A 15145-nucleotide genomic window follows, 5' to 3' on the forward strand; every position below is an offset into this window, starting at 1 on the left:
ATATCTTACTTTTGCATCATCAAAATACATTTGACATATTTTTGGTATATATTATATCATCAAAGGTAAGTCATGTCTAAAATATCAGGGAACAGAATCAAGACTGGAAAGAAAGCTCCTAGAGAGCTCAGTGGTTTCCCACTGAAGTTTAAGTGAGTGACTGCTCTTGCCTCTGCAAGAAGCTCTTTCTCTTAGTTGGTGTAAACACATCTAAGATCTTAAAAATAACAAGGAGAGCCACTTCTTGCTCAGTTACAAAGTACTAAAGCCCTAGAGTAAAGGTAACATGAAAAAATTCACTGTAGGATTTCATTTGATCAAAAAATTCATAGGCAATGATTAAAGTGTAATATAGCTTCATCCAAACCTGTAATTCCAACTGACAGTTCAACCACAGCTAATAAAGATAAACGTATTTATCATGGTCCTAGAAACGGAGTTATCTTCAAATTTTCTGGGCCATGTAAATGAGTGTATTCAAAATAGAAAACAGGGTATAAAGAGAAACAGGCAAATGTGTTGCCTCTTCTAATTAAAATGAGACCTAGCTAGTCAATAATTGTTAAATAATGGGAGCCGTACTGTAGAAGCTGACTCCTTAAACATATTTGATAGGGATAAACACAGATATGTGTATGATTAACCAAAATACAGTATAATATACAGACAGAGAAAATAAATCGAAGCAAAAAGAACACAGTAATACATAATTGATTAGATTAAACAGAGTGGTATAAACCATGGTATTTGCCCCCGGACTTAAGAATCCAGTGAGAGACGAAACGTGTATAAATGTCTACGCAACAAATGCCATATTATGGCCCAGACTACATGTGTATGGGTGGGTATGTCCATAACTCCAAATAGCATTTTAAAAATACAAAAAGCAAATAGTGAAATATTTGGATGCATGACATGGCATGAATGTGGATTAGGAACAGAATATAATCCCTGATTGAAAAGAAGGCACACTATCTAAGGTTGAGGAGAAATTTCTCAGACCAGGAATGGTAAACAGGTTTCAACTCAAGCACTAACTCTCAATGACTGGTATATCTACTTGTAAAACTCCTGGAATAAATTTTGAGCAGCAGAAAAGACTGTCATAATAGTGATCTTTACTATGGGGTATTAGGTATTTGAAATCTTTGCCTTAGACCTAAGGAGACAAAGCTTTCACTGGCTAGCTAGATCAGGAAATCCTTCAACTTCTTTATTAGTGACAGAGCTTACAGTCACTTCTAGAATGTACCTGGGGAGAGTAAACGGAGAATCCCAGATCTGAAATTCCAGATATGAAATCCTTTGTGGCTAAAGTTTTTTGGTTCACGCTATAGATTTTATGTCAGAAAGTAGTACCCGAAGAAAAATGGGGCAAGAACGTATGTTGTGGTGGGATGTGGAGGCAGGCAAAGGGGAGGAGAAAATGCAGTCTTTCAGAATGAGGACGTAAAGACAGGATACATCTATTCTGAGGTAATAAAAAAGTATAAGGATCTATTAAAAATGTTTTTTTAAATTTAGGAGTTTAAACTTAAAAAGTTACAAAATAAAAACAGTGCATATCCTTTAACCAGATTCACCCACTGTTAAAATTTTATTGTTTGTTTTATCATTTGCATGTGCATATTCTCTCTTCACACACACACACAATTTTTTGAGCCATCGGAGAGTAAATTACATTCATAATGGCTCTTTACTACTAAATACTTCAGAGTGTATTTCCTAAGGAGGGAGAGATTATTTTATATAATCATAGTATAGTCATTAACTTCATAAATTTACACTCATACAATTTTATCTTCTGCCTATATTCCAATTTAGCAGCTGATCCAATAATTTATAACATTCCCCCCTACCCCCGCAGAGGACCAGTCTAAGATCAGGTATTATTTTCATTGTCTTTTTAGCCAACTTTAATCTGGAACACTTTCACAGCCTTTCTTTGTCTTTTAAGACAGATATTTTTTGAAGAAAACATCCCTCTTCCCAGGACTTAATAGTTGTTATCATCATCATCATCATCATCATCATCACATTCCTCACTTTGTGTCTGATTTTTTCCCATTGTGACGAGATTATGCACTGTTACCTGGCAGCCTGCAATACTCAACCTTCTTAGTCCTCCTCAGGATATTACATGTAGAGGTACACATGTTCATCTGTTCCTCATAAGTGATGATGGTTTTAGTCACCAGTCAAGAAACTGCCTGATTACTCCACTGCATTTTTTCCCATCCTTGTAACTAACATGCAGTTTGTGAGGAGATTGTAAGACCCTGCAAATACCCTGTGCGTCATCAAAATTTCCTCTTCTATTGTGCATACATTGATGATTCTTCTGTGATTCAATCTTGATCATGGTAACTGCAAAAATGATTTCCCAGCTCCAAGACTCTCTTCACATTGTACCATTAAGCTCTTGGAATTCTGCTGTAAAAGCTTGAGACTACTCTTCTCTACCATTCATCTATTATCAGTATCGACTCATGAATTCCCACTTTTTCAATGGTTTACAATTCATTATTGTACTTAATTATTCCATTGTTTAAATTGTCCCAGAATTAGCCAACTGAAACTCCTGTGTCCTTGTGATATGCCTCTGCTATTTTTATAGAGTGCTTAATTTCCAGCATTACAAGATGTTCCAGGTTTATCCTGTACCTACCCTGCCCCAGCCCTTGGAACCAGCCATTTTTTCCACAGGTTCTTGATCTCGTTTAGTGGGGAATGCATTAGAGAACAGGTGCTAAGTGTGCTCATTGCTACTGAATATATTTGCTTCTTGACCCTTCCAGTGGACAAAACTAGAAATGCATATATCTACAACTATACATAACCATATATACATAAATAAATATCCATCAAGACTGCTCTTTTTAAAAAAATATTTTGTATTAAAAATATAGCTAACATTCAGTATTATCTAAGTTTCAGGGGTACACCCAGTTATGCAACATTTATATATCTAGAGAAGTGCTCACCATGATAAGTTCAGCAACCACCTAACACCGTAACTATGCAATCACAATATACACACCTGACCCTATACAGTTATTACTATATCATTGACTATATTCCCCATGCTTTACTTTACATCCCGTGACTATTTTGTAACTACCAATTTGTACTTCTTAATCCCTTCACCTTTTTTATCCTGCCCCCAACCACCCCTTCCCAAGGCTGCTCTTTTTAAAAAGATTTCCTCTGAGGGTTAACAGTAGAGCTTTGGAGCCCAAGTGCAAGGGGAAGAGGGAGAGAGAAGTGTTCCTGTCTACTACGGTCAGAACTGTTTTGTTCTTCCTTCCAGTATAAATAGGAAAGGACAAGTCCTAGCTGTATAACCTAGAAGCTTTACAGATCACCAATCAAAAGCGAAATATCAAGACCCTTTGGATCAGGAAATGTTGAGTAGCATTCAGTGAAATAGCTTAGAAGGTAACTGTAGTCTGGAACTAAAGAAGGGGACAATGGTTTTAATATGGATTTCTTTCTTCAGAGCTCTGACTAGGATAAAAAGGAGTAAACTGTGATCCCTTCCTAAGCTAGATGAAGACAAGAATAGAGTTGAGATTTTCCAAACTAATGTTCAATGAAATGTTAACAGATAACAGGTAATGAATGTGCTTGGAAAATGTTGGGTTAAAATAAACACAAACTTTTATTTATCTATTTTTAACTGCAAGCCTCTAAGAATCTATAAAACACAGTAATATGCAGTATGACTCTGGAGTGGAGAGGAGAATATAACATGCTATAACTCTAAAATGTCTGTCATTTGTTTTTTAAAGGCATACTAATTAATATCTTAAAAACTCTAAAGAACAGTTTGTGTAACTTTCATTAAGAGCTTTACAAAACAGAAAATAGGGGAACAGAAATGAACCAGTCCATATATATAATTGGCAATGTACCCCTCATAAACAATTCACTAGACCACCTAGCAGTCAAAATTCATGGTTAACTTTGCAGAAATTTATACTATAATTAACCTTTTCTTATTTTTCTAGTATATTAAAAGCCAATACCAATTTTTAAAGGATTAACATCAATTTTACACAATCTCGTCCAGAAAACAGAATAAAAGGGAACACTTCCCAACTAGTTTTATGAGGCCAGTATTACTCTGATACCAAAACCAAACAAGAGAGAGTACAAAAAAGACTACCAGCCAATATCTTTCATGAACTTAGATGCAAAACTCCCCAATAAATTTTAGCAAATCTCACTCAACGACATATGAAAAAAATAATACACCACAGCCAAGTGGAATTTATTCCAGGTATACAAGGCTGGTTCAATATAAAGGTCAACAAGACAACAACTGTAGTAATTAATTACTACAGAAAGCTGTATTAATTTTACCTTAGTAACTTTTCAACTATATTTTTAAGTTGTCAACTACTTGGGGAATGAGTGAATAAAATACACAGTACGTATTCTCTTAAATCTATTATACAAGCTCTCAGCTATTCATCATCAAATGTGATTGTTATCAAAAGATCATTTCTAATGAAGAACCTATCATTAACAAGTGAAACAACTTATCAATTAGAACACTAATTTTAAAACAATTAGCAGAAACACAGATCTGGGGTTGGCAACATGGCTCAGGGGCCAATACTAGGTTGCCACCTGTTTTTGTCAAAGTTCTGTGGGAACACAGCCATGTCCAGTCGTTTATGTATTGTCTACTGCTGATTTTGTCTTCAAACAGCAGAGCTAAACAGTTGTGATAAGTGACATAAATGACCCACAAAGTCTAAAATATTTACTATCTGACTCTTTACAGAAAGTTTGCTGACTCCTGACTAACACTAAGAAGATTTTTAAGGCTATTAATATTACTGTTTCTGAACAGTTAAGAATACCATTTCTATAGCTGAGGCATTGTTTTTATCCTATTTGTCTAAAGTAACATAAGATCCCATGTAGAGATGAAACTAAAAATCTAGGATGAAAATGCTCTCTTTTTGTCAGGAAGAAATCTCAAGCCCAATTTTAAAAGTTGAAAATGGGCTCTAGTAACTCTCATTTTATTGATGGTCAATGAAATGGGTACTGAAAATGGCCTTGAACAGATAAAAATATGTCGAGAGTTACATAAGAAGGTAATAAACATACAAAATAGAATTATTAAAAGAGTAGTTACTTACGCTGTATGTGAATGAGCTGCTTTGGCATCTTAAATTCCCCAGGATATATAGACTCATAGTAAGCAATATTACTTTCTGCCTCTGGGACTGGTATAACCATATTATCCCTCTTCTCGCCATACACCTGCTGTGCTGAAATAGCCCGCTGAAGATGGTGTTCCTAAAAGGAAGGAAAAATAGGTAAGTTTGTGTATTAAAAAAAGAGCAAACAGAACATATAGCCTTATGAACAGAGGCTTTATTCACTTAGTAGTCTTGAAAGAATGCTGCAAATACAGTCAGTAGTAAAAACATTTTAAGTAGAAATGAGAAGATTTTGTTAGATAACATTGTATATTTCCTCAGTTTAAGAAAAGGTACTACACTGAAATTGAGAGTTAAATTATACAAAAAATTTCAAAAAGTTGACAAACTGTCACTTAAAATTTGCATTTTACAGATGAGATTAAAAGGGTTTAAACATCTGAACTTATTGTACGAGAAAAGCAGGCTATGGATAAAAAATATTTATTGACTCTAATCTCCTATTCAGTACATTCATGCAAATATCATCTTTTCAAAGAAGGGTACAGATTATTATCCCTATTTTTAGTTGATGAAATGGACACAGATTCAAATCTTGTCTTTTGTCTTGAGTAATAACCTTTTTAAATGAATTTCCAGACCCTTTTTTGAACAGTAGAGAAAGTATCAGGGATTGAAAGCACAGGCTCTGGAGTTTGTGACTCTTGGCAAGGCTTCTAAATCTTCTAAATCTATTTCCTCCAGCAAGAAAAAAAATAGAATCTACTTTACAGGGTTGATTGGAGATTTAAGTACGATAAGTGTGCATAAAATGTTTAGTATAATGCCTGACATATAACAGGTGCTCAAAATGAGCTTTGTTTAGTCACCACACAGGAAAATTTTGCCAGTGTCTGTGATACTACGAGCTGCCATAAAAATATCAGTTCTCACCCAGCCCTGTGATCACTGAATTTTGGTAAACATTTATTAAATTTAAACTAGTTTTTTTAAATATATAAAGTTCAAGGAAGAAAAATATTCCAACAGTATGAAAACAAAAAATTCCAGTCCTCATAAGTAGCCTCTATTAAATACCTGTATGTGTTCATATGTATTTAAATTCACAGGTAGGATTCTACTACACAACATACAGAGCTTTATCCCTAGAGCTTTGGTTCACTTGATATGTTCTGAAGATGCTTCCATATTGATACTTCCACAATTTTTTGCAATAGGTGCACTGTATTCCACTACATATGGATGAAGCATATTTCATTTAACCAGACACTGATAGGAAAAACAAACTCTGGAAACAACCTAAATGCCTATGCTTCTCCCCGAATACTGCAAAAACCACTCCTGTACTATTATTTACAATACATTTTTAAGGGCTTGTGAAAGCATCTATAGGGCAACTACAAATGGAAGTGCTCAAAGGGTATATGAGGTTACAATATATATACATATTCCTATCATTCCTTGTAGTAACTTAACATCCCTTTTGAATTTTAAATTCACCCATCTATCTTGTTATTTTAAATTAATTTCTTTACAATAGTGTTTAAGTTTTTCTGCCCTTAAACGTTGCTGCATTTTGCTCATTGCCAAAAGTATGGCTTTTCTTTTCTCATTCATGTTTCAGTACTCTGAATTTGAATGTTGGTTCCACAGTTTACTAGCCTACAACTTTGGGACTTGGAACAAGAATTTTATCCCAGCAAGTTTTATCATCTGTAAATGGACATTTGTGTACCTACCACATGTGACTATGGTTAAGATAAAATGTCTGGGACATACTAAGTACTCAAAAAACAGTAGCAAATGCATACCTTTCAATATTAAAGAAGCTAAAGAGTTTTCCACATGCTTAGTTACCATTTTTATAGTTTTTCTAGTATGAATAGTGTTCTGTAGAAAGGTTTTTTCCTTATGTTTATATCCATTTCCCATAGCTGAAGTCAAATTTGTGTTTATCAATATTATAGTGAATACTTACTGCTAAAAAAAAATCTTATTTGTGGCTTTTTGTTTTATAAAATATTTCACACAATTTCCTCAAATCTTCAGTCAAGAAAATGATTTCCCCTTAATATATGGCAGTTAAGGGTGAAGTGTCAAGATGTGTGCAAAACACTTAACTGGTTCAATCAAAAAACATTTTCTTATTGTAGAATTAAAGATACTGCAAAACATTAATTAAACAATTTAGCTTAGTAATATAGTTGCTCACTGTATTATTCTTTGAGCTTTTCTATAAGTTTGAAATTTTTTTATGATAAAAAGTTAAATAAGAAAGAATAGGGTACTAAGGACACAAGATGAAATAATATACAACAAATATGGTTAAGCTCGTCTCTAAGTCTTAAAAATCATTCCTCAACATCTGGGATATAACTATAACCTTATATATTCCTATTTCCTCTCTCCTCATGTATGTATGAGGACACCAAGACAGGAAGGAGACCAAACAGAGAAGGCCACCATGGCCAGAGCACAGGAAGTGAGGGGGGAGAATGACAGATGCAACTGTATGGGAGGTTAGCACCAAATCATGCGGGGTCACAGGTCATGTTAAGGATTTGTTCTTTTACCAGGAGAAATAGTGCCTGAAGGGTTTTAAAAGATCACCCTGGTTGCTGTACAGAAAATGGACCATAGTTTATAAAATGGAATATGTGTCGTCTTTAAATGGTTCAGAATAGTATACAATGATATGAAAAACCCCATCAATTTATTAAGTAAAAAAGATGTAAAAATTTAATGTTCAGGATATCTGAGTTTATAACTTTTTCTAAAAGAAAAAGACACAACTAATATATATATATATATATAAACATATATATATATAAACTCTAAAAGTAGATGTGCATACACCAGGGGTGCCAAAAAAAATGCATACATGTGACTTGTACTCATTTTTTGTTATTGGTATATATTGAGTATTACAGTTTTAATACAGTTTTTTTTCCTTTCTTAAAATGTGTACACATTTTTTGGCACCTTCTGTATATAACAATCCTCTTTAAACTCCTATATTCCTTTCCCTGCTTTACTTTTTCATAGCACTTAGCATCCTATGACATGTCATATACTTGATTTACTGTTGTCAACATTTCCTCCCCACCCCCAATCTAAGCATCATTAGGGCAGAGATTTTTGTTGTTCACTGCAAAACAGCCACCCTAAAACAGTGCTGTGCACAAAGCATGGTCTTTAAATATCTGTTGAATAAATGAATATGTAAGTATGTATGTATCTGTGTATGTGCACACACATGCACACACACATAGTTTCAAAGTATATACACCAAAATAACAGATTATCTCCAGGTGGTACAACTTTGAAATGCTCTTCTGTAATTTTATTCCCCATATTTTCTAAAATGTATTTGTAATGCTTTTTGACAAAAAAATTGAATACATTTCAATAAATGATTTTCTAAAATACAATAGTAATTTCTAAAAGACACACATTATTTGGTTCAGTAAAACCTTACCCGTTTAAGTCAGTTAGTTCAAGAATAAAACATTAAAAAAGAATGAAATTTGCTATTTGCAAAAACATGGATGGACCTAGAGGGCATAATGCTAAGTGAAATATGAATATATCAGAGAAACACAAATACCTGACAATTTCACTTATATCTGGAATCTAAAGAAACAATACAAATGAACAAACCAAACAGAAACAGACTCAGACATAGAGAATAAACTGATGGCTGCCAAACGGGAAGGGGGTGAGGGGAATGGGTGAAAAAGGTGATGGGGAATAAGAGGTACAAACTTCCACCTATAAAATAAGCAAGTCACGGGGATATAATGTAAAGCACAGGAAATACAGTCAATATCTTTGTACAGTGACAGATCGTTGCCAGATGTATTGTGGTGACCACATTGTAAGGTATATAAATGTAGAATCACTATGTTGTACACCTGAAACTAATATAATATTGCATGTTAACTATACTTTAATAAAATAAATAAATATAAAAAGTAACTATTAAACAAACAAGTAAGACATTATATTCATAGCTTTTCAGGTAATGAAAGTAGTTTTAAAACCTCAAATTATATATATCTATTCCTAAGAAACAGAACATTAAATTATGTAATAGCAACATTAAACTGTAAGTTTAAATGAGATTTTTGCTTTCAGTAGAAAAATGAAGAATGGTGAAGCCAAGTAACAAATGAAATAAATTAGAATGAGTTCTGAATTCAGTTCAATTATTTATTGAATGCCTTGACTAAATACCTAAGATGATCCAACTCTAAATTACAACTATATAAAAAGTTAGATGTGCCCTGAAGATAATACCTGTCAGTAAAATTTCAGAAAAAAATCGACTTGCAGCATTGAGTAAACCAGCATTCCTAAACTATGTTCATTGGAATACTTAATTTCAAATTATCAACATAGTCCAATAAAGCGTCTGACAGTAAAAAAACAAAAAACGAAAAAAACCACAAAGAACATGGAGAAAGCTAATTCTAAATTTAGATTCTTTTTTTATGTTAGGACTTCTGAAAGATTTTAACATACTAATAATGTAAACTGTGATTCTTCATGAGGGAGAATACAGTCATTCCCACATAATCATTTTTTCAGAAAATATCTATTAATAGTTTATGGAAAAATTCTGTAATAGTTTGGGATATACTGGCATAGAACAAAAACTAGAGATATGGAACAGAACATCTCGGCTTAAGTTTGTTCATTAATTAGCTTAGTTTATTTTTTATTTCTTATTTTTTTATATTTAATAAATTAATTTACTGCTGAATAATTATGTACATGATAAAACATTTAAACTACACACATGGGAAGAAAGTTAAAAGCAAGTTTCCCTCACATCACTGACCCTTACTTAGTTCCCCAGTTCTCCCCATATTCATCCACAATCAAGAACCCTTGTATATCCTTACAGAACTGTTCCATGCACATATAAAAATAATTAGCTTAGTTTATATTTATTGAGTGCCAACCATGTGCCTGGCATTGGGAACAACAATGGTAAATAGAATAGACACAGTTCCTGACATTGCAGAGCTTCACTTTAGTAGGGTGGAGAGATACAAGTAAGAGTCCTAAAAATAAATTGTAAAATGTGATAAGTGCTATGAAGGAAAAGTACAATGTGCTAAGGGAAATATAAATAGGAAAGGGATTTCAAGGACAGTATCACTTTCAGTCGTACAAAGTGACATTTAAACTAAGACGTGCAGGAGTGAAGTTCGTTAAAAGATTGTTTTAAGAAAAGGGAATAAAGCTATGTTTGAAAACCACTTACTAGTCTGACACCTTGGGTGGATACACTTCCTTTATGTCACAGAATATTTATAATAATTAGACTCAGTTGCCAATTGAAGAGTTAATCACCGAAACACCAAGAACAATCCCAATTTTTCATAAAATAACAGAGGCATAAACTCAAACAAGTCTCAAACAGGAAACAAAGTACATAAAATGAAATAATCTAAAGAATTCTTTAACATTTAATATTATATAAAAATAGAATCAGATAAACCATAATTTATGATTAAGCAAATAACTTAAAAAGCCTCTTGTACTGCGAGTAATTACAGATAATGTTTTCTATAGATAGCAATATGAACAATAAAAAGAGGATCTAAAAAAGACTGAACAACGATCTATAGAAAGTGCAAAGGCACACTTTTGTCTCCATGGACCTTGCAATTGTTCTGGGATCCAAAATTATGTACTGGTGTGACTTCAGCCATCCCAGTGCATTGCGAGAGCATGATGGGCTTTGAGACAAGGACCCAAGTAGAACTTCGCTTCCCCATCAGACCCCAAGTCCAGCAAGGCACTTTGCTACCCATTTTTACTGACTGTATTATATATATATTTATTTATTTATTATCCATCTTCCCCTCTCTACTCTCCAGCAGTTCATGTTTATTCTTTTACTCTCCTCTTTGTTATTTTTGCTTACCCTAGAAAAATTTTGCCTTTTCAGGTGGCTTTTTAAGGTCTCTGTTAGAATTAACTGGCTTAAACAGGACAGACCACTTGTATTTGAGAAGTCAGAAAATATCATTTTTGTTGTTTAAATAAGAGTGGCACTAGCTATTTGTTGATAACAAGCTATCTGAAGGACAGTAATGCAAACGTGCCTTAAAGCTCTGTGCCTTTGCCCACATGGACAGGTACCTCTGCCGACATTACCCTTCACCATGGAAAATTCTCACTTGTTCTTCAAAGTCTGGTTTAAAATGATCTATCCCTAGCATCGCCTACTTTGTGCTCCTATCGTACTACATTCTCTGCTTAGAAGTTGTGCTGTAATTAGTTGTGTACATACTGATCTCCAAAATGTGAGCTCTTTAAGATTAGACACTATGTCTAATTAAACTTTGTATCTTTTCCTTTAAAAGGTGTATTCTCTGGTAGTATTTGGGAACTCCAAATTCTTTTAAGGATGAGGACAAAATAAGATTATCCTTGTAACCTACTCAGCATCGAATACTGTATTTTGCTTTATTGCAGATTCTCAATATTTTATAAAATATCTTTATAGAAAAACGAAAAGCATCAGTCTAAATACAATGCATGAAAAAAAACTCAAGATACTTCCACTTGCTCTGTAGCAAGTTCTAATAAATATGACCAACCCACAGAAGAGCTAGTCAAGGTTACAGTGTGAGCATTCATAAACAAAGATTAAATTTATAATCATTAAATTTTTATTTAAGCAAATAATGACCTTAACATTTAGCCATAAAACAATTAAGATCACATTTAGACCTTCTGGGTTACTGAATTAAAAACAGCTTATAAAAAGCCACAATAATGTATAAAATTCCTTATAGGGAAATAGATGACTATCAGTAAAAAGGCACTTAAGAAGTTTAAACTCCTGAGTATTTATGCATGTAGAGCTAGTTGCTCTACATTGCTACTTGAACAAAAGGGCTGAACTGAATTACTTTCTAATGACATTTCTAAGAACCAAAACATAAATGCCTATTTAGGAACATCGTTCCAGCAACTACTCCCTAGTTTTTTTTTTACATCCAGACACCCAACTCTTGCCTGGCTCATTGTAATAGCATCTTAACTGGTTTCCTTGCTTCTTCTTCAAAGAATAGTCAAGAGTAATTTGTTTATATACAAGTCAGATCATACCATTCTTCCATTCAAAATATTCCAGTTATTTTCCACCTCACTCAGAATAAAAGCCAGAGTTCTTAAAAGTGCTTACAAGGTCCAACGTGAATTGCATTCTTCTTTCCTTGTTACCCCTCCGACGTCATTTACTATTCTACGCTGCACTCACTCTGCTCTTGTTATACAAGATTCTGTGCTCTTCGTCAAACTTAAAAGAAATACCTCCAAAGGAAGGGAGGGAAGGAGGGAGGGAGGGGGGGCTTGTTCCCTCACCTTCAAGTCTTTGTTGGAAAGTCAGCTTTGCAGGCAGATCATTCCTTACCACCTCTCCCACTACACAGGTGCTACAATGGCTAAAATGGAAAGGGCTGACATCATCAAATGATGCTGAAGAAGCCGAATAACTAGAACTCTCATACACTATTAGTGAAAAAAAGGTGTGGCAGATCTTATAAAACCAAACACACATCCCACATGGCCCATATACCTACCTACTTCAAAGGTATTTACCCAAAAGAAATGAAAACACAAGCCGACAAAAAGGCCTGAATAAGCATGTTCATACAGCTTAATTCATAAGAGCTCCAAAGCAGAAAAAACCCAAACGTCCATCAATAGTAGGACAGATAAACAAACTGTGGTATAATAGAATGGAACACTGCTCAGCAACAAAAGGAACTACTGACACATGTAACAACACAAGTAAATCCCCAAGACATTGGGGTGAGTCAAAATAGCTTTACACAAGAAAGTCCAAACTTTTGGGTCCATTTACATGAAGTTTTAAAACAAGTACAATTAATCTATGATGAAAAGAAATCAAAACAGTAGCTGCTTCTGGGGAGTGGGGCAAGCATTGACTGGGAAGGGGAATGAAGGAATTTTCTGGGATGATGGTAATGTTTGTTTCTTGATGGGGGCTGGTTTATACAAGTATGTAAGTTTGTCAAAATTCAGCTAACATATATAACATATTTGTGAATTTTTTTGAAGGAAATTCAATCTCAAAAGAAAAAAGAAAATAAATACTGGACTCTTTAATAATATGTATACCGAAGTATTTAGGGAAACATGCACTGATGTCTGCAATTTGTTTTGAAATGCATAAAAAAATAACATTGATTCATGGATGGAGAGATGGATAGATGTGTGATAAAGCAAAAGCAAGTAGAGTAAAATGTTAATGGCAGAATCTAATTTGTGGACATATGGGTGATCATGGTAAAATTCTTGAAACGTTAACTGTACATTTGAATTTTCATAAAATGTTGCAAAATAATATGGAATCTCTCTTCTTTCAACCCCAGACCACTCACTCTACCCCCATCCTACTTTATTTTCCTCTATAGCATTTACTGTTTTATATACTGACTGAATCATGGTTTTATTTATTGTCTGTCTCCTTTCCTTACAATATAAGACCCATGAAGGCAGGAATTTTTTTTTTTTCTGCTTTACCCCAGTGGTCTGGCACTGTGCACAATACATACAAGTACCCCCCAAAATTTGCTGAATAAATGTGCCAGTGAATTGTGCTTATTTAAGGTCCACAAAGTGTCCTGGTTTGAAATAGACTTCATAAAAAAACTAAGATTAAATTTCACAAAAGCACAGAAAAATTATGACCGACACATTTTGCTTGTATTTAAAGTACTCACAGTCAATAATTAAAATAGTTGAAGGATAGAATGTTTGGCAAGAAAAAGATCAATCCAATACTAATTATCTACAAGAAATGAATGGTGAAAGATCCTAAGGCTATTTACCCTCTAACCTTCCTCCCACTTAAGCTCAGTACTTAGAAATTACTTTTACTTCTAGGGCAAAATACAATAAAGGAAGACCATTACACTAAGGTACAGGTGAAATAGTCCAGGCTTGTTATTTCTCTTCAGTGTGAAATATTTGTCAACTTAGTACTTTCCTTACAAAATATTCTCGGGACTTGAAGTTGCTAAGTAGCATGGTCAAAGACAGTGCTCGGAAAAATTAAGTTTAATTTTGACCCTTGACTTCTCATGCCCCTTATTTGTACCCCACAGCCCTTTAGACCTGGTTGTTTGTGCTGTACTTATTAAGAGCTTGCCCGCCCAATGTGATATGTGGCAATGTGAAGGGGAAGGGAATAAAATTAGTTTCTTTCTACTCTCATAAAAGTCACATCTCATTGGAATGTTTCCCTAAAAATTAAATTTAAAAAGGCTCAAAAAGCTCTTGGTTATCATCTTTATTTCATTTTAAAGATGTTTATTAAAATGTAGCCAACATACAATATTACTAGTTTCAGGTGTACATCATAGTTATTCAACAGCTGGTTATAATCATTAGGCTGGTGATTTCTACACCTCCAAAGTACTCCTGAGAGCTAGTCATTTGCCACTTTTTAATACCTTTTAACTTATCAGTCAAATAAAATTTGAATGCTGTTTCTCATGTTTTTTTGGTTAACATTCTAAATAGCATTGAATAAACTGAATATCTCATTTAAACCTGTCTAAAACTAAGTGCTTAGATAATCTAATACAAATTAAAGCTATACCAAGACTTAGTCCTTAGTCCATATGCAAACTCAAGACTTGCAATTTCGTCCACTATCATGGCTTTAATTACCATTTGTATGCTGATGACATGATTCAAAATCTTAATTTCTAGGCCAAATTTCTGGTGAACTCTAGGCACATTATCAAGACCTCCTGTTATATGTTCCACAGACACACTTCACCTAACACAACATCTCCATCCGCTGAATCTCCAAATCTGTTCCTCCTCCTGTTTCACCTATTTAGTGAATTGAACCATCATATATCCAGTCACCTAAGCCAGAGCCTTGATTTTTTCCAACTCTCTCTTGC

General features: G+C 33.9%; 1 protein-coding gene across 1 annotated transcript in view; it reads right to left on the reverse strand.

The window, feature by feature from the left end:
- The window catches only part of EPC1 (enhancer of polycomb 1), an 82128-nt gene that overhangs the window by 29848 nt on the left and 37135 nt on the right, over nucleotides 1-15145 (reverse strand). The window contains exon 2 of the mRNA XM_019661606.1: nucleotides 5157-5316. Coding sequence (XP_019517151.1) covers nucleotides 5157-5316 — 160 coding nt within the window. The remainder of the gene's footprint in view (nucleotides 1-5156; nucleotides 5317-15145) is intronic.

The sequence above is a fragment of the Hipposideros armiger genome, unplaced genomic scaffold, assembly GCF_001890085.2.
Source record: "Hipposideros armiger isolate ML-2016 unplaced genomic scaffold, ASM189008v1 scaffold_356, whole genome shotgun sequence".
Taxonomy (NCBI): Eukaryota; Metazoa; Chordata; class Mammalia; order Chiroptera; family Hipposideridae; genus Hipposideros; species Hipposideros armiger.